The sequence below is a fragment of the Eleutherodactylus coqui genome, chromosome 6 (assembly GCF_035609145.1).
Source record: "Eleutherodactylus coqui strain aEleCoq1 chromosome 6, aEleCoq1.hap1, whole genome shotgun sequence".
NCBI classification, from domain to species: Eukaryota; Metazoa; Chordata; class Amphibia; order Anura; family Eleutherodactylidae; genus Eleutherodactylus; species Eleutherodactylus coqui.
The window spans coordinates 142,733,739-142,754,730 of record NC_089842.1 but is presented as its reverse complement, the minus strand read 5'-3'; the positions used below and the strand labels follow the sequence as shown (position 1 = coordinate 142,754,730).

General features: G+C 45.3%; 1 protein-coding gene across 1 annotated transcript; it reads right to left on the bottom strand.

The window, feature by feature from the left end:
* Positions 1 to 1,951: 1,951 nt before the first annotated feature.
* Positions 1,952 to 16,524, bottom strand: LOC136571771 (protein kinase C delta type-like). Its single transcript, XM_066572400.1, has 7 exons — positions 16,276 to 16,524; positions 12,412 to 12,582; positions 8,692 to 8,783; positions 4,387 to 4,449; positions 3,865 to 4,147; positions 3,648 to 3,776; positions 1,952 to 2,113 (listed from the first exon to the last, which is right to left on the bottom strand). The coding sequence occupies exons 1-7, from the start codon at positions 16,522 to 16,524 to the stop codon at positions 1,952 to 1,954; spliced, it is 1,149 nt and encodes a 382-aa protein (XP_066428497.1).
* Between the last annotated feature and the right edge of the window lie 4,468 nt (positions 16,525 to 20,992).

Here is a 20,992-nt window from a genome sequence, read left to right as displayed (position 1 = left end):
ATGCCCTTAAAAAAGCACACTAAAATACCCCAACGTGGGCACAGAAAAGCATCTTTAATTCTGTAAAAACACTACATTGCTACTAGAGATGAGCGAACGTAACTGCAACCCCCCGCTCACCCACAGCGCCCCCGAGTACTTTTCACCCGAGTAGTGAAGTACTCGAAAATCGCGGTGCTCGATTGCGAAATCGCCCTTACCGAGTACGTTCGCTCATCTCTAATTGCTACACTCATGCACAAACGCTTATATGACGCTGGCATAAATGACATCTTCACTACATCCTGTGGTCAGTAGGATTACATTTGTATCCAATTTATATAGTTTTGTAACATTTTATTACTTTTGCACAATAAAAACTATTTAAAAATTGTGTCACTGCATTCAAAGATCCGGAACATTTGTGTTTTTTGGCACAAATATAAAAGCAAACAATTGCAAAAAAAAGAGAAATATAAAAATTCCCCTCAGCGGTAATCACCAGTAAATGTAATTGTATTCTTAACATCTTACGGAGTATAGATATAGTGTCACACTATACATGTAGTACCGTAGTATCTTATTCTGAGCATGTGGTGCGCCCGCTATGGTCAGGCACATCCTAAACAAATTTTATATTAATTAAAAATAAATAAATAAATAGGCCCGGCCTCCTCCACGCCTTAATAGCCGGCCATCCCTCACCTTATTTCCCCGTCGCCGGTGACAAAACTAAACAATGTCATAGAAGAGGGAGAAATATGAAATTACACTCACCGGTAGTCAGCGGTAAATCTAATTGTAGCATTAATATCTTATGAAGTATATGTATACGGTGACACTATACATAGAGTATCATAATATCATCCTATATTGGGCATGTGGTGCGTCTGACATGGTCAGGCACATCCTAAGGCCTCATGTCCACGGGGAAAATCAGGCCCGCTCCGGATTCTCCCTGGAGAATCTGCAGCAGGTCCCTCCTGCCCCGCGGACATGAGCGCTAAAAATGAAAATAAATCAGAATAAACTTACCTCCCGCCCGCTCCGGATACTTCCTTCGCTGCGGCGTCATCTTCTCTGCGTCGCGGCCGGATCTTCTTTCTTCGGCCCGGCGGATGCGCAGGATGACGTCGGTAACGTGCCCCGCGCTTGCGACGGTCCGAAGAAAAAAGATACGGCCGCGACGGAGAAAAGATGGCGCCGCGGTGAAAAGAAGAAACGGAGCGGGTGAGTAAATTCCGATTTTTGTCTCCCGCGGATCCGGACGGCTTCCATAGGCTTCAATAGAAGCCCGTGGGAGCCGTCCCCGCGGGAGACCCGCACGAAAATGGAGCATGGTCCAGATTTTTTCATGCTCCATTTTTTTTTTAAATCACTTTTATTGACCATCCGTGGGTATTTATCTACCCGCGGGTGGTCAATGCATCCCTATGGGGCGCGGATCCGCGGGCAGGAGAAGAGTTAAAATCTGCTGCGGATTTTAATTCTTCTTTTGCCCGTGGACATGAGCCCTAATACCATACATAAAAGAAAAAAAAAAGGTCCGGCCTCCTCCACCCCTTAATAGCCGGCCATCTCTCACCTTATTTCCCCGTCATCGATGACAATACTAATAGATGTCATAGAGGAGGGGGAAATATAAAATTACACTCACCAGTAGTCACTGGTAAATGTAATTGTATTTTTAGTTATTTATGGAGTATATATAAAGTGTAACACTATATATATAGTACCATAATATCAACGCACTCTGGGCATGCGGTGCGTCTGACATGGTCAGGCACATCCTCACGCCATACATATTAAAAGGAAAAAAAAGGTATACCACCTGTTCGCCAGATGTAGACATGGCAGTAATCATCCAGCTTGGTCTGATGGAATATTTGGGCTGCTCCTGATGACATCATCGGTGTTCTTCTGCTTCTCTTGATGGTCTTCTTGGGGCTTATGAGATCTGGCTCTGATGATCTTAAAGAGCCGGTGTGCTGTCCAGGGTTTTCCAGTTAGTGCTGACAAATGAAAACCCTGTGAATAAGGCCTGGTGGTCTGCCGATATGGCCGAGTGGTGAGCTTCTGCTGCCTCCATCCTCTCGAGATTAAATGGTCTTGAGCCGTGCCGGATGTTGTTTGACTATAAGAAGAGGAAGCATAGGGATTTAGCTGGTATGATAACTTCTCATGACAGCACTGGATTACAGTTCAAAAAAACAAACTAATTCCTGTATAAAAATTTATCACCCTAAGGGCAAAGTCAGACGATCGTTTTTTTTGCTTGCGCCTATGTGCGCCAAAAAGGCACATCTGATAGAGCCATTGGCTCCCTATGATTTGTTCACATGTCCGTCTTTTACAGGCGCAAAATACTCACACATGTAAAAGAGATGACATCCGTGCCCTGGGTGGGTCCGTGCAATGCGGAAAGATTCCCCACGGGGAGTCCCCTTATCACTGAACACTGTGACAGCACTGTCACAGTGTTCAGTGACAAGGGAACTCCCTGTGGAGATGAAGCTGTCACAGCTGTCGCAAAGGACCATGATGTCATGCCATTGCTTTAAATGGGGCCGTTGCTACTGCCGCTGGCCCCATTGAAAGCAATGCGATGCAGTCAATCCTCACAGTGACTTTCAGGGAAGGGCTTGAAATAGAAGCTGCTGTAAAAAAAAATATATATACACACCACCTCTCTGCTGCTGTGCAGCTCTGGCACATGTTGTTGCTGACTGCCAGCACTGCTCTGAAGCACTTTCAGCTGGCCGGGGATGTAAAAATCCAATCACAGGCAGCGCTCAGCCATTCATTGAATGACAGCTGAGCGCTGCCTATGAGTGGTCACAGCGTTCAGCCAATCAGAGGCAGCGTCATTGAAAGCAATGGGCATGGAGCTACAGTCAGGTGCATTTTGCACATGCATGCAACACATTTTTTGCGCAAAAAAGACGCTCATCTGACTGAGCCCTAAGGCCAAGTACAGACGGCCGGGGAGGAATCCAACTGTGAGATCTCGTAATGTAATCAGACCTTGTTCCCCAGCGGTGACCCCTGGCTTACCTATCCGCTGTCTTCTTTCTGCGCTGCAGATGTGCCGGCTGGTGCGCCGCCATACATGCGCAGCGCCGGGCTGTTGTGCCGGCGATGATGCAGATCTCTGGTAACTCGCTGCGGGATGAACAGCTTCCATTGACTGCAATGGAATTCGTCCGTGGAGCCTCACACTAGAATAGGACTTGCTGTGATTTTTCCCCCGGCAGCAGAAAATTGCAGTTTATTTCCACTTGTGGGCATGGAAAAGTGTTTTGCTTAACATGTCTAAGGGCAGTATTTGCTGCGGGATCCAGAGGTAAACACTTGCTCCGGATCCCGCAGTGCAAATACGCCCGTGGGCATTGGGCCTAAGACTACTCGCACATGGACAGATTTAAACTTGTGTCTCAGATTCTTAGATGGAACTCACATCAGTCAGCACACAGACACATCATCCATGCGCTGTCTGATGTGCGGGACATCACACATTATCATGTGCTGCAGATTTTTTTCCCCATGAACTATTCATTCGAGTAGACAAAAGTCCCCTGTAAATATACCCGGTCTAATCAATACGTTCAATTTGTGTTCAATTTTCTAACCCAAAAAATCGGTTTGAAAGTCAGTCTGCTTATACTTACTGGTACAGGGATGTGTGGTGGTCGCATCCGCAGGGCTTCTACCAAGTCCCAATTGATATGCTGGAAAAACCTCTGGGCTCTGATGTCACCGTGGACCCCTAAGCGCGTCGTAGGATCTTCCCGGAGGAGCTAGAAAGGAAAAAAATGTAATCTAGAAATTTGAACTATTATTACTATCCTGGTCTAGTATAACATGTATTACATAGAGAATATTCACCTTCTTGATGATGTTCTTCGCCTCGATGTTGGAGGCATTAAATCGTCCTCGATGGTACTTGGACCTGCTGGTAACCATGATATTTAGAATGATACCTAAGGCATACCAGTCGATGGCAGCATTGTACTCCTCCCCGCTCAGCATCTCAGGAGCCATGAAGCCCGGCGTTCCAGCATATCCGGAGGCTGTGCGATCTCCATAGATGTCCTCGAGGGCCAACCCGAAGTCGGCGATCTTTAGATGGCCCGCTGAAGTCACCAGGATGTTATCCGGCTTGAGATCTCTGTGAAGTAGAGGAAACAATGGTTTATTCCCATTCATACTGCTAAGAGAGAATCTGTCCCATTAGCTGATTTACTTTATAAATATATGAAGATGTTACCTAATGTGCGCACAAACATCCAGAATTAATATACCTAAGTATGTTTTATATCAGATTCCAAACCATCTACTATAATATAATCTGGGATTACAGACCCGGCCTGAGTCCATCACACCTAAAAAAGACAAGAATATATTTACCGGTGGACGATGCCCTTCGCATGCAGGTGTTGGATACCGCATACAAGTTCTGCTGCGTAGAAACTGGCACGAAGGGAAGAGAAGAGAATTAGTATCTGGAGGCTGTCAGAAAGCTCTGAAAACCACATAGTACAGAAGAGCAGAATATCCACCATGTGAGGTTATTACTATAGACTGCAGGGATCACACATCTCATTCTTCATGCTACATGTTCTCTAATCCTATCTTATTCTGCATACTACAAACATGGGGATAAGGACTCCTGCACAGGGCAGCGCCATATGTGTTTGTGTTTATAGATCAGTGGGCTCTCTGAGCGACACCCTATAGAGCCTTGAGAAGATGTATCATCCACCGGAGCAATGCAATATAATGTTACATGCGGTGGAGCATGGAACTATTTTTTTCTTTTTGCAGATTAATGGCCGCCAAACTGTGCCGATATACAAGAACAGCCATTTCCCTGCTTTAGGTGCAGTCCTATGCAAGCACTGTGTGACTGAGGCCTCACTCAGACGGGCGTTTTTTCGCGCGATTTGTGCATGCGCATGCGTCCGGCGATTTTATAAAACCATTGCTTTGCAATGGTATCGGACACATGAGCGCTTTTCATGTGCTCGTCCGATTTATTATAGAACAGAAATCGCAGATCGCACCTATCTGCGATCTGCGATTCGTGTTCTCTTCTCTATATGAGCTCAATGGGGCCGGCGGCAGCAGCGCCGACCCCATTGAGAACATATAGTAGACAAATCATTCTTCTCTGCCACAGCTGTAACAGCTGTGGCAGAGAAGAATGATGTTTGCCCATTGAATTCAATGGAGCCGGCAATACAGCCGGCTCCATTGAAAGCAATGGGCTGCCAGTGATCGCAGAATGAATTTCATCCAGAAATGTGTAAAAACCAAAAAAATATATATACTCACCTTGTCCCGGCAGCCGGAGTTCAGCCGCGTCTGGCCGGCAGTTCTCCTGAACTGCTCTGAGTAGTATTCAGCAGCCGGGGATTTAAAATCCCTGCCTGCTGAATGAGCTGCCTCACGAATCAGAGGCAGCTCTCACTTACCCATTCATGAATTCATGAATGGGTGAGTGAGTGCTGCCTCTGATTGGCTCAGCGCAGGGACCAATCAGGGGCAGCTCTCAGCTGAATGACAGCTCCGTCTGCCGGGACCAGGTGAGTATATATATTTTTTTGTTTTTACACATTTCTGGATGAATTTCCGTGAAGGGCTTATATTTTTAAGCCCTTCCCGAAAATTCATCCCGCACTCGCCCGCAGCCCGTTGCTTTCAATGGAGCCGGCTGTATTGCCGACTCCATTGAATTCAATGCGCTGGACAGCTCCGGCCCGTTTCTATTGAAATGTGGCTAGGAGCAGTTTTTTCTGGCGATTTTTCGGCCCCGGTCACGCGATTTGCAAAAAAATGCCCGTGTGACTAAGACCTTAGAGTTATTTATAAGAGATGCTGCTATTACAATGTGAGATCCATGATATACAGGTTCAGACCATATAGAGAGTAATAAGCCTAGAATTGGATAAAAGTCTTTTAACAAAGTGTTTCAGTACTAACATCCACTGACATAACTATAGGGAATGCGGTTGCACCCCGGCCAAGGAGCCTTAGGGGCATATACGGCTTCTCTTCTCCATATAGGGAGTCCAGTACTATGAATAAAGCATTATAGTTGGGGGCCCTGTTACAGGTTTTACATTGGGGCCCAGGAGCTTTAAGTTACATCTCTGCGTTAAGGGGTTAAGAGAAGTTGGGTGGCCCCAAGATAAACTTTTGTACCCGGGCCCATGAGCCTTTAGCTACCCCCCTGCTAACATCCTATAAATGGAGAGTATAGGTGCAGCTTCTGAGTATAACACTCTATTCTATGTACAGTCCCTTAATGAATGGAGTCCATCATTGGAGCTTGTATGTGGGCAGTAAGGCTAACAATCAAATGCAGGGGTGTCAAACTCATTTTCACCGAGGGCCACATAGGTCTTCTGGTGACCTTCAAAGGGCCGACTCTAAGACAGTATAGTGAGGGCCTGTTCACACAAGCATATTTGCGTACATGATATGCAGTGAATAGAAGCCATTGATTTCAATGAGTTCATTCACATGATGTATATTTTCATACAGCATGACCTATTTTGTTGCGTACTACACACCGCAATAGGCCATTGAAGTGAATGGGCCACGCAAATATGTGGTAAATGATCAGGAAACCTGTGCAGTCACTGCATATTGGCGCATCATTTCAATGGGCCCATCTGCGTTCTTTTTCTTTTTTTTGCGTGCCCAAATATATAGGCATAAGCGATTTTCGATTGTGCAAATACGCAGTGTATTTGTGCAACCGAAATACGATTACACCCGTGTGAACGAGCCATAATAATGACCCCTATAGTGGCCCCAGTAGTAATAGAGAGCCCCACAGTGGCCCGAGTAGTAACAGGGTACCTCACAGTGGCCCCAGTAGTAACAGGGTATCCCACAGTGGCCTCAGTAGTAATAGCGAGCCCCACAGTGGCCCCAGTAGTAATAGAGAGACGCACAGTGGCCCCAGTAGTAATAGCGAGCCCTACAGTGGCCCCAGTAGTAATGGCGAGCCCCACAGTGGCCCCAGTAGTAACAGGGTACCTCACAGTGGCCCCAGTAGTAACAGGGTATCCCACAGTGGCCTCAGTAGTAATAGCGAGCCCCACAGTGGCCCCAGTAGTAATAGAGAGACCCACAGTGGCCCCAGTACTAATAGCGAGCCCCACAGTGGCCCCAGTAGTAATGGTGAGCCCCACAGTGGCCCCAGTAGTAACAGGGTACCTCACAGTGGCCCCAGTAGTAACAGGGTACCCCACAGTGGCCCCAGTAGTAATAGCGACCCCCACAGTGGCCCCAGTAGTAATAGCGACCCCCACAGTGGCTGCAGTAGTAATAGCAACCCCCACAGCAATATATACCCCCTCACTAGCAATAACCCCTTAGCAACATCATCCCCAGCAGCAACATTAACCCCCCCAGCAGCATTAATATTAACCCCCCCCAGCAGCAATAATATTAACCCCCCTTCCCAGTAGCAGTAACATTAACCCCCCCAGCAGCAGTAATATTAACCCCCCCTCAGCAGCAGTAATAATAACCCCCCTCCTCAGCAGCAGTAATAATAACCGCCCCCCCCCTCAGCAGCAGTAGTAATAACCGCCCCCCCCCCTCAGCAGCAGTAATAATAACCCCCCCCCCCCTCAGCAGCAGTAATAATAACCGCCCCCCCCCCCTCAGCAGCAGTAATAATAAACCCCCAGCAGCAGTAATAATAACCCCCCCTAGCAGTAATGTTAACCTTCCCCCCCCAGCAGCAGTAATATTAACCCCCTCCAGCACCAATATTAACCCCCTCCAGCACCAATATGAACCCCTTCCAGCACCAATAACCCCTCCAGCAGCACCAATATTAACCCCCTCCAGCAGCAATAATAACCCCCCCGCAGCAGTATTAACCCCCCCAACACAGCAATATTAACCCCCCGAGCAGAAATATTAAGCCCCCCTAACCCTTATACTTACCTCCCCTTGCAGTCAGCGCCACTCCCCCTCTGCTCACGATGATCCCGGTGCACACTGTGACGTCAGTGTATGTGCTGGGCATGCTTCCTCCCTGAGTCCTCTCCTGCTGAACTGAAGAGCAGGGAACTCAGGGGAAGAGGATCCCGACTGCACACTGACGTCAGTGTGTGCAGGGAACAGCGGTAATAGCACGATTACCAGCGGGGAGCTGCGGCACCCCAGCTCTTAATCGCTTCAGTGGTGAGCGGCGTCGGCACGCCGCGGGCCACATAACATGAGGCAGCAGGCCGGATTCGGCCCATGGGCCTTGTGTTTGACACATGTGATCTAAAGGTTCCTTTACACAGGACTACTATAGGTTACATAAGCGCCCAACAGCCATTCCATGAACAGCTGCCCAACTATCGCTCCTGTGCTTTACAAGCAGTGATAGTCGTTCTGTGAATGGAGGCTGAGTGGTTGAAGATCATGCTGACCCGCCGCCTCCATTCACAGTAAACAGGCAGTCATGCATTGTTGAACGATTGCCTGTTTACACGGCCGATAGTCGCTTGGTTTTTAGTTGTGCTAAGTGACTCTGACCAGTGATCGATTTCTCTCTCAATACCCAGTACACGGGACGGCTATTGCCTGAATTTGCTGCTTCCAGCGATAATTGCCCCGTGTAAGGGTAACTTCACTCATGTACTGTCCTCTTCATGTATAACCTACAGGGAGATGTTTATTAGCTTACGACTACATTACCGTGCACAGGGGCTGTCGAGACACCCCTTCCGCTGTAGAAGTTCATCGAAGTCTCCGCAGTTGATGTACTCCATTCCGAGCAGCACCAGGTCCTGCCATACAGAAGAGCGATACAAGAATGTGAATGTCTAGGATCAAGTTACCAAATGATTGTAGCGTCTTCATTCTATACAGACAGGAACTATCAGAGGTTGATCCAGGGATTATTCTGACCGCCATTATGGAGTCGGGAAGGAATTTTCCCCGAAAGGGCTAATTGGTTTCTGCCTCTTGGGGTTATTTGCCTTCCTCTGGATCAACAAGGCTGACCTAGATGGACATTGTCTTCATTCAGCCTCACATACTATGTTACTATGTTATACGGAGGCCATTCTCAGTTATTTCTCCATCATAGATGTAGACTATATGACGACGGGGGGGATGGGACAGTTACATGTATGATGGATCAGTAAGCTCAGTACTGGTGATAATAAGGCTGCAGCCCGGCCCCAGACACAGGAGAGGTGTAGCTTATACCTCATACAGCAGGCGTTCTCCATCTACTGAATATTCACTAATAATCTACATATAAGAATAATGTAGAAGAAATGATTTTTCATGTAGGTTTTCATGTTTGCATCATAGAGAAGACGCCATCTCAGTCGCAGTGGCATCCATAGACTATTTACAAACCATTTGTCTACATTCACAGATTTTTTACACAAAATCCTTTTCCCTTTAACCCCTGAAGGACCGCCCACTTTTCATTTTTTTATTCTCACTTCTTCATCCCTATTTCATTACATACATTTTTTCGCCATATGAGGGCTTCTTATTTTGCGAGACGAGTTGTGTTTTTAACCCATTCCCGCTGCAGGGCGTAAGTTTACATCCTGGGAGCGGGGTACTTCCCGCAACAGGGCGTAAACTTACGTCCTGGAGATAGCGCTGGATCATATGTGATCCAGCGCTATCCCGCAGCGGGAGCCGGCTGTCAGTCACAGCCGGCGTCTCGCTGCAGCAGCGGGGGGACATCAGAGATGCGCCCGCCACTGTTAACCCCTTCCCTGCCGCGATCTAAGTAGATCGCGGCAGGGAAAGAGTTCACAGCGGGAGCGCGGCTCCCTCTGTGTCTCCGGCCGGAACTCGCGATGTCATCGCGAGACCCCGGCCTGTCACCATGGCAACAGGACGCCAGACACTGGCGTCCTGTATTGCCTATGCCTGAGATCGCTGTATGAGCGATAAGGCATGGGAGAGCAGTAGCTCTGCCATGCCTTATGACAGCGATCATCAGGGCAGTGATTAAAGTCCCTCAGAGGGACACAAACAGTGTAAAAAAAAGAAAGATTTAAAAAATGAATTAAAAAAATGTAAAAAAAAAAGAGTAAAAAAACCATTTTTTATGCTTTTTCTCAGATTAGCATAAAAAAAGGTAAAAAAAAAAATAAAACCCCACATATTTGGTATTGTCGCGTCCGTAACGATGCGTACAATAAGTTGCACATGCTTTTGACTGTGCACCGAAAAAAACGCTAAAAAAAAGCTAAAAAACTGAGGCAAAATGCTCATTTTTAGCATTTTGCCTCACTAAAAACGCAATAAAAGTGATCAAAAAAGTCGTATGTATGCCAAAATGGTACCAATAAAATCTACAGCTCGTCTCGCAAAAAAAAAGCCCTCATAGAGCTCTGTACATCAAAAAATAAAAAAGTTACGTGACTTTGAATGCAGCAATTTAGAATAGAAAAAAGATTTCCAAAAAAAAGGGTTTTTATTGCAGAAAAGTGGGAAAACCTAAAAAAAATGTTAGAATTTTGGTATCGTTGTAACCGTACCGGTCTGCAGAAAAAATGGAAAGTCTCATTTATGCTGCATGATTAACGGTGTAAAAAAAAAAAAAAAAAATCTATGGCAGAATTGATGCGTTTTCTCTCTCTGCTATCATTAAAAAAAAAAAAAATTTACAATATAGTCTATGTACCCAAAATTGGCATCGATAAAAACTACAGTTCGCCACGCAAAAAACAAGCCCTTATACGGCCGCGTCCACGGAAAAATAAAAAAGTTATGGCTTTTGAAAAATGAAGATGGAAAAATACCAAAAAATCGCTTGGTCCTCAACGCCAAAATAGGCCATGTCATGAAGGGGTTAATGGTATCATTTAGTCCACTATATAATGTATTGGAACAGTTTTACATTTGTAAGTGTGGTGAAATGATAAAACACACTGATGCCATTATCCTGCAGATCTTACTGTGACATAACGTTATTCTGCGGGTCGGTACAATAATGGTGATTAGCACGCTTATATAGTTTTTATTAAGTTTTACTACTTTTAACCTGAAATATTAAATTTTCGAAATTCTTGTCACCAGAGGGATATTAATTAAATTTATTTTATGACAACCAAACTGTACTGATCTTTCATTGGCTGCAGTTATCATGTGGTTTCCTGTGACATCATCTGTCACAACCATCCCCGGGAATGCAGCGGGCTCCAGGGCTGGATCCCGGAGGCTGCAGAGGGGTAAGTATATCTCAATTTATTATTTTAATACAGAGGGTCTTATTGAAGAGGAGTTGTTCAGCAACTGGGCAACCCCTTTAATTTCAGGTGACACAAGCTGCCATTTAGCATGCTATGTGAGAGACAGTTACAAACTAATTACAATGAGAGCAGCCTGTATTGTAGAAAGGGGGGGGGGCTGCAGACCCCCAGCCTATGGGGCTTAGTTGCAACAGCAACAATTCAATACCATGATGCCCTGAAAATAAGACCTTGTCTTATATAAATTTTTGTTCCTAAAACAGGCACAGGGTCTTATTTTCGGGGGATGTCTTAGTAATACTAAGCTAGTAGCCGTGGTCCGGGTTCCTCCCGCTAATTTGCAAAGTTCCGTAGCTCCGCCGGGCTTCCTGCACTCCTTGGCCACTGACAGATCATCACTTCCTGGTTGCAGCGTTCCTAAATCCCACCTCCAGGAAGCGATGGCTCTGATTAGCTAGCGAGCACTGCTGTCAGCCAATCACTGCAGTGCTCTCTGAACCAACGTGACAGATGATGAGTTCAGATGCTGTGGCATTGCTGCGGAATTTCAGCTACGGAATGTGCAGTACAATGTAAATGAGAGGGCTTTTAAGAAACCCCATTCACTAACAATGGAAACAACCTGCAGTGGAGGATAGTCATGCAGCATGTGTCATCGGTCACAGGAAAGTCATGGATCTTCATTGTGGATTTCATTCAAGGTAATGAGTGACGTCCGCAGTGAAAACCAGCAGATTGGCCCCCGATGTTTGCACATACCCCTATGGTTTGCTTCTATGTTTGTATTAGTTTTTAAGTGGTTCAATTTGTGTCTCTAGAACTTTGATTAGAGTTCTTGCACATGTGTAGCACCCAGTTTTTGGTATTTTCGGTTTTGCTTGTTACTGTTGTTCACCTCGACATCCATAGACTCACGGCTCCTATATCCCTGTACAGATATACTAGGACATTAATAAGCATAGCATTGTACACCTACAAACTGAATAGCAGGCATTCATTATAATAAAGGTATTGTATATTTAACGGCCCCTCAGTGGAAAGTGGGGCCCATTGTGACTATTGCTATGTCAGCCAAGATCTCTGTGGATGGAAATGTCTTACTGTTGCACAGCTCGCAGATACTTTGTATCACTACAGCATCAGGTACATATACTGGTATTTGTTCATTTGGAAGTAGTCATAAATGTACCTTTGTCTGGAAAGCAAATTGTCCATGTAGAAGAAAGGGGCTGCCAGATGCAAGTTGTAGCACCCGCCGCTCCACCATCACGCGGTCCTCTCCTTCGGTAAGCAGGCTTCTCTTGGCGATGACTTTCACAGCAAACTTCTGCCGAGTAGACTTGTCTTCTGCCAGCACCACCTAGAAAAATAGTCATTTATGAAGATTCTTTAAAGAGGACAAATAGAGCAAAAATCCGAAACTGATCTGAAGGTTGGATTCACAGTGCAGGTTTGCAGTGCGGATTCTTCAGCGCAGCTCCATAGCAATCTACAGTACAATGCATCTGGATGGAGATCTGTGTAACAGTAGGGAATTACATGTTATGCAGTAATATTAATGCTGTGTGCAGAGCAAGAAACATGTGAGGAGAAGACGCATTGTAGTTCCATCTTACTAACAGGGTCTCAGACAATGATCATGCAGGTTTGTCATCATCAGCCTCTTGTAGGATTCTACTATATTAGAAGTATCGCACGCGCTCTGGCCTTTACATTGTGGACCGTTGGAGAAGCCAAAGTATAGAACCTCTTGCATCAGAACAATAAAGCAGAAGAGCCTGAACACATCACTTCAGTGTTTTTCGAACCTGTTTCACATTCCAGGTTCTGTATATGCCGTGTGCAGGCACATCCTAATGCCATATATACATGTGAAAGTCAGTCCGTCCAATAGTCCAATCCATATTTTAGCCCCCTTTGCGGTGATGAGAGGATTCACCTATATGCTCTCCTCAGTCAGTAAGTAACGCCCGTTTTCTGTGATTGTTTTTAATTCTCTATATTTCCCCTTCTGTGATGCATTTATATTAGTGTAGGGACCCACTACAACGCAAGGAACCGTGAAGTGGTTAGTAGGCTCATGTATCTTGGCCAACATCCAACCAATGCCTTGCATTTATTATCTATCATTCACATGCAGCGTGGCTTTAAGACTCCAGGGGGAGCCCAGGGTGGCAGTACCAATGTGGTTCACTGATGGATATGCAGGGCAACCCGCCGAATTATTATGGCGTCATTAATAGGTTGCTGGTCTGCATGGTGAACTACATATATCAGAATGGTCTGTCACTTTGTATCCACTCTGTGTGGGAGTATACGCCAAGCAGCCACCCCCCTCATTATCAAGAGGCAGTGTGAGTGGTGGTCTCATCAGTGTATAGGTGTAACACAGGTGTAATTTGCTCTGCCATTTGGTAGTCAGCCTACCTGCATGGTGAGAGGAGGATGCATCTATATGCACTCCTTACTCAGTATTTTACTATTAGTAGAAGTGCAGATAGCGCTGACAACATTGTAGCAGCCTGGGTTGGTACTACAGACAGTGAATTCAGGGGGAGCTTTGCCTGCAGCACCAACCCAGGCCTCTGTATTATGGGCAGCGCTGTCTCCTCCCGGTACTGCCAGCAGGCCCAGTGAATAGCTGTATTTACTGCATAGCAGGAGTTTGGGGTTTATATTATGTCTGTATAACTTTTTATTCATGTATTTTTTGGGGGTGAGACCTAGAAATGTCACCATTGTGTTTTGGGTTTTTACAGACTTTACTATGCAGCATAAATCCCTTGAGAACATTATACTCCGGATCAGCACGATTAGAGCCATACCAAATTTATACAGTCCTAATGTTTTACTACTTTTGTAAAGAGGGGCATACATTGAACTCACAGGGCCCCACAGCAAAACTCAGAATTAAATTAGGGACAGCATATCTATAACAGCGCCTCAGCTCTAGTATACCTCTAATACAATCATATCATAGAGATGCTAGATTCTACACTGTGATAGTGATTACCGTTCTGTTACCTCCAGTGATCACATGTGACATCTCCTCTGATTGATGACTTGTGGTTTCGTTTTTGTTCTTTGTCTGGGCCCAGACAGCCACTAAGATTTCTTCTTGCCAAGATTCATCCCTGCACATTCCCCATCCTACCACTAACTCTCACTATCTCTCCATAGTATTGGTGTCTCCTCTGTGGCCCCAGAAAGTACCGCTGTCCCCTCTCTGTGTCCCTACAGACTACTGTTGTCCCCTCTGCGGTGCCACAAACTACTGATGTCCCTTCTGTGTCTTTCCTTCACCCTGAATGTCCCACTAACAGGTGCAGCATAAATCTCTATGTAACCTGCTGGTAGGGGTCGCTGCTCCCTCAGGCTTCTTATACACAGCTGAGTGTGATCTCGAGTTGTGAAACCCAGACTGATATCGCACTCGTCAACCTGTGATTCACCCACGGATACAAGGCATTTTTCTTTAAAAACGCCTCCCATCACTTCAGGAAGAGTGCAGGAAGGAGGTGGAGAGGAGAAGGCGGCTTCTACACTGATGGATCCAGACCAGCAGGAATGTAAGTTCCAGACTTGTAAAGGGGAAGGGATGTCCGCAGAGGGACAGGCGGCGGGTCCTACACAACCCGCAGCAGTGACATCGTCTGCTTACATTGGAGACACATCATTGTTTTCAGACCAGAATTACTTATTTAAAACAATATATATAATTTTATGAGAATTCCTACATTCAAAAAACCATCACATTTTTATTTTTTAACAGTCGGCTGTTTTTTCAGGACAAGCTGCAGTTTTTAATGGTATAACTTTTTGGTTCATAGATTGCTTTTTATTCCATTTTATGTAAGTTGTGTACAAAATTAGCCATTTTGGGCAATTAATTTACATTTTATTCAGTTTTTACCAGGTAAGTTTTAATTTTTTATTTATTGAAGTTGTTATGAATGCAGCAATACCAATTCTAGGTGGTGGGGGTGGGGGTGGGGTTAATTTGTAAGTTTTTTTTAATAAGGGACAAAAGTGGAGAAGTTTTTTAAAGTAGTTTTTACATTTTTTTTATATCTTTTTACACTTTTTACATTTGCTCTTTGTGAGACATAAACTTCACCAGCTTTGAGCGCTGATAGAACGCACAGCAAGCCTTCAGTATTGCCATGTATTCTACAAGCCTAATGGACCCTACCTCTGCCAGGGCATAAATGGCTGACTTGGAGGTCATTGTTAGGCATCTGCATGACATAGCAACTGATCAGAACCTTGTGATGGCATCACGGGGGTCCGATGTGTGCCAGAGGAAGCCTCCTTCCCTGTCAGCCCTTTCAGATGCTACAGTCACACTCACCGCTGCATCTAAGTGGTTAAACTGCCAAGATCGGAAATAGCTCCATTCTTGGCAGTCAGTGCAAAAGCCCATCTGACTGCTGACAGCTCAGCTCCGGTTATACCATAAAACCTGTTAGTCACTGTGGTCAAAAGGTGCATGTGTGGCCACTAAAGGGTTAACAATAGATTTTGGAAAAGGTTATAAATATTAGTGGAAAAATGGGTAAACCAGAAATGGTCAAGAGAAATCACACTGACATGTTCATGTCAGGAATGCCAACCACACTTTATAGATATGTTGTAGTGTGATTCATATAGAACCATTGCAGTGGTAGGCGTATATTAATATTTGCCAACTGGCCTGAAATGTTCGGGAGAATCTAGGAAGAGAAGGCAAATCACCCGGGCACCGAACCTATGAATTACACTCGCCTCTCTCCCTCTGCACCCCTCTTCATTGTTGGGCATTGCTGGCAAGTGAAATGAAGTGCAAGGAAGGAGAGAAGAAAATAACGACAGGTCCGGGGCTTGTATTCAGGTCTGTATAAGGTCTGTGTGATGTTAGAATAAAGCAGGGGAAGGGTGACGGCTAGTCTGGGGGTCTGAATAGAAACACAGAAGACCACATGGTCCATGTCTACCATTGTAATATTTCCTTATCATTATTCGTTAAATGGGTCCTATAGACTGTATTAAGTCAGTTATGGTCTAGGGTTTGTACTAAGTAGGGTCTGATCTGATATTTGTATTCATTCCCTAAAGGGTTTTCTGCTCTTTTTTGACTGATGACCTTTTCCCTAGATGGTTCATCAGTACTGTAGTTGATGGATGGGTACAGACGATCAGGATCCCTGTCCATCAGCTGATCGTCCGGCCCACTGTCCGGTGTAGTAGGCTGGATGTCGTGATCACTGGTCAGAGGAGGAAGTATGATCTCAGAACATGAAGTGTAGGAGCAGCGTGGTGCCATTGATTTCAAGCCAGCACTCGGACTACGACCATTTAACTGATGAACTATCCAGAGGATGGGTCATCAGTTTAAAACCCCTTCAGTAATGAGCCCCTTTAATGCCTTAATGGCAAATTATTTCCAATTTTTTTCATTGCCCATTCCAAGAGCCATAATGTTTTAGTTTTTCCATCCACATAGCCGTATTAGGGCTTGTATTTTGCATACATGTATTATATAACGTTTTTTGAGGGTTGAGAAAAAAAAGACATTTCTTCACCATTGTTTCGCTTTTAATGAATAAAATCTGCAATTCTTCTTTTTTTTAAGCTCTTCACAATATGTCAAACCATTATATTGTGCAAAAATAATGCCATCTTCAATAAATCCCTGTGTGTATTACTTATTGGTGCGAGTCAATATGCAATATGTGTGTCATACTAAATGCATACAAAACGTGGGTGCCAATCATTCAATATGATGATAGTTGAACATGCATATAGTATAATTATCACATGGGTAAGGTACCATGTCATATTAAGTTATTGTACAGTGGAAAAACAAGATAATTTTCCCCATGGCGGCGAGCGTAGTTGCGCATACAGCCGAGTGAAACCGCCCTAATAGGGCTTCTCAAATCCAACCCACAAAAATCAAATATGCTTGAACACCACAAAGATGCTAATAAAACTCTATAAAACGCTAGGTAATCATGTCAAAACCATACCCTCAAGAGAGATCACATTATAAGATCACGGAGTCAGCATTAGGAGTCACTTACATCACATAGTCCAAATTACATAGGTACACATCGCCAAAAAACTAACATGCCAGAACATTTAAAGAGGGTCCAGAGATGACTAAATACAAGAAAAGTCATGCAAAACAACATAATACAAATGGGAGGCCAAGACAGCAGAGAAAAAAATATTTACTTATAATTTAAACCCAGCCCCCTCCATCACCCCCCCCCCCTCCCCACAGAGCAAAGTAGAGTCCAGACGTGATCTTAGGCAAAAGATGTAAAAGTCCTGAGGACAGTCATAGTGCAAATCTGAGCAGTCCAATTTAGACCAAGGAATTTTCTTCAGAGCCCATAAAGGTCAAGATCACGAAGTTCCATCAGTCCAACGGACAATCCACCAATGATTCCAAGACGTGACAAAGTAGGGCCAGAAAGAAGCCAGAATTCCAGCGGTCAAGGAGTATTACCAACGGGATCCCAAAGAGGCAGCCCCCAAATAGGTAACCTGAGGGAGAACACAGAGAGGAGACCTATAACAAAAAACATACAGAAGTGTCAAAACAAATGTATCAAACAAACAATTAAACAAGGAATCCTGTAAATAAGAGATCTTCATGGATCCTTTATGGGCCAACGATTTGTAACCAAAATACCCACCGGGATTCATACTCCTTTATATCGGTCATTATGAATGTAGCCCTTAGTTTAGGGGTCTGAAGGAATTTGTATCTATTTAGGTGTGTATATTTAAGGGATTTAAGGTGGTCTGCATTTGCTTAGGGGATTGGGTTTGGAATCTGTATATATACATATGCACTCATTTTGGCACATTTTGTGGCACAAATACAACTACATGGATATATATTTATATATATTTTTTTTTTGCCCGCATTTTTTGCTTTATTATCATTATTTGGACTGTTGACTAATAGAGATGAGCGAACGTACTCGGATAAGCACTACTCGTCCGAGTAATGTGCCTTATCCGAGTACCGCTGTACTCGTGCTGAAAGATTCGGGGCGCTCCGCTGCTGACAGGTGAGTCGCAGCGGGGAGCGGGGCAGAGCGGGCGGGAGAGAAGGAGAGAAAGATCTCCCCTCCGTTCCTCCCCGCTCTCCCCTGCAGCTCCCCGCTCCGCAGCGCGTCCCGAATCTTTCAGCACGAGTACAGCGGTACTCGGATAAGGCACATTACTCGGACGAGTAGTGCTTATCCGAGTACGTTCGCTCATCTCTATTGACTAATTATTTCATATTAGCAGATGATATAGAATACATTTTTGGAAGCAAAATATATTTCTGAATGCAAGCTGGTGCAATTTTAGCATACATAGTAGTGTCATGCGGGAATTGACCCATTTTGTGGTGCAAAATAAACTACACGCATATGGTGTTTTTTCATGTTTTCACCTCCATTTTACGTGTTCAAATGAGTAATTTGATGGCGGAATAATTTTTACATATTAGTACATAAAGCAGAATTTAATTTGTGGTGTGCAATCTTATGCAAACGTACGCGATTTGACCGCGCAGAATCTCGCACGGCAAACACAACGCAGAATGCTCTATTTCTGTGCGGGGCTTGCAGAAGCGTCATTCACTGGCCGCCGGCTCCGCTCTGCGCATGCACCGGCTGCCCGGCAGCCGACACATGAAAGAGGCGGGGCCGTGGGAGCAGGTGAGTGTCACGCTGCTCTCTGCAGATGCTCGGGTCGGGCCCCACTGCGAGAATTCTCGCAGCCGGATCCGACCCGGCCGTCTGCAGGAGGCCATACTGCAGATTTTCCGCAGCTTAAAAAAAAAGGAGCAATTCCACACCGAAATCCGTGTCAAAATCTGCACCGTTTAACACGGATTTTGATGTGGATCCCCAGCAGATTTCCTCCAGTTGGAGTAAAATCTGCTTCAAACCCACACCAAAATCCATGTCAAAATCCACAGCAAATTCCCCCGCTTTTGACGCCTATTTTGCTGCAAATTTGTGCTGCCTCTGATTGGTCACAGTGCTCAGCCAATCAGAGGCAGCGCTTTCTGGAGGCAGAGATTTTTCGATCCCAGACCACAAGAATACAGATGAAGACTGACAGGGACCAGGGAGAAGAGTCGGACAGCGCTTGTAGGTAAGTAAATTATTATTTTTTTTTAAACAGCTACGGATGATTTTCGGGGTAGGGCTCATATTTCAAGACCCCCCCGAAAATCTTCACTGCAGGCGTTGCCTTTATCCTATTGGCAACAGCGCCGACACATTGAAAGCAATAGGATAGCATTGCAGTCCTCTGTGCTGTCACAGTGTTCAGTGATGAGGGGACTCCTTATGGGGCTTAACAGAACACTCCGGGAGTCCCCTCATCCCCTGTCACCTCTGTAACATCACACGATCACACGCATGCCCTATCTTTTGCAGGTGTGAGTATTTTGCACCTCTAAATGAACATGTGAACACACCATAGGAATCCAATGGTTCTAATAGACACATTTTTTTTGGACACATAGGCACACAAAGAAATAAAAAACGCTCGTCTGACCGCGGCCTACGGGTGCCAACAGTCATGCCATAGAGGGTGCAGAATTTCAGCAGTATATTTTACTGCGGAAATTCCGCTGCCTTTACAGTGCAAGCTATGTGGGTGAGATTCAAAAATCTCATCCATGTGAAATAGAGAATTTCCGCACAGAATCTGCAGAGTATTTGAAATACATGCAGGCTCTAAATCCAAAGTCTGTCTAGGCTGCTGATTGTGATGGCGGATTTCAACCTTTGAAATATAAAGCTTGAAGCCAGTGGAGAATCTGCATTAAAAACCTGGATCAGAAAGCCTGCAGCAAAAATGGAGGGTTTATTCAGACGTTCGTATATCGGTCTGGTTTTCTCGCCTGGTCTATATACGCTGCCCCTCTCTGCAGGAGAAGGAAGCAGGATGGGCCGGGAGCAATGCACTGAGCTCCTGCCCCCTCTGCGCCCCTTGCCACTATTTGCAATGGGAAGGGCGTGGCAAGGGCGGAGCTAAGTTCTGCTACACCCCGCCCCCTCCCATTGCAAATAGTGGTGAGGGGCGCAGAGGGGGCGGGAGCTCAGTGCATTGCTCCTGTCCCGCCTCCTCCCTTTGTAGAGAGGGACCTCGTATATCGGCCGGGCGTGAAAACCCAGCCGATATACGGATGTCTGAATAAGCCCTTAAAGAGGTCTTAAAGGTATGACCTGTCACTAGGCTACACTAGTTTACTGATTATACATGAGAAAGCTAAATAAGAACAATAAGACAAACCAAATAGAGGAAGTGCATAAGGTTTTGTTTTTGGGTTTCTGTTGCTGTCATTTCAGTCCATATCAAGCACAGTGCCATACTTTGTATATTGGCTTTTCCTGGTATTGCAGCTCAGTCCCATTCCATTGAATCGGACTGATTTGCTCCCAGGCCATGTGACCGATAAAGATAATATCACTGGCCGGGGAAGAGGCTGCAGCGCTCACCTGAGTGCATGCCCTCTTCAATCAGCTGATCGGTGGAGAGTCAAAGCAACAGACCCCACTGATCTGATATTGATAACCTATCCTGGGGATAGTCATCAATATTGTAGTCCCGGAAAAGCAGTTTAAATATGTTGCCCCATTTGGGAAATTCCTCAATCTTCATGACTCAATCAACATTGTTGTTCTTGAGTTTGCCTGGGTGCAAGGCACTACAACATCATCTCTGCATGGACACATGAGTGGCTGTAATAAGCATCCTCCGGCAGTATC

Excerpts from the sequence above, each read along its gene's own strand:
- LOC136571771 (XM_066572400.1), bottom strand. The coding sequence starts at position 16,524 with ATGGCACCACGCTGCTCCTACACTTCATGTTCTGAGATCATACTTCCT. Across the intron at positions 12,583-16,275 it reads ATCAGATCAGACCCTACTTA|GTGGTGCTGGCAGAAGACAA; the intron begins GTACAAACCCTA and ends CTATTTTTCTAG. Across the intron at positions 2,114-3,647 it reads CACCACACATCCCTGTACCA|TCAAACAACATCCGGCACGG; the intron begins GTAAGTATAAGC and ends CTCTTCTTATAG.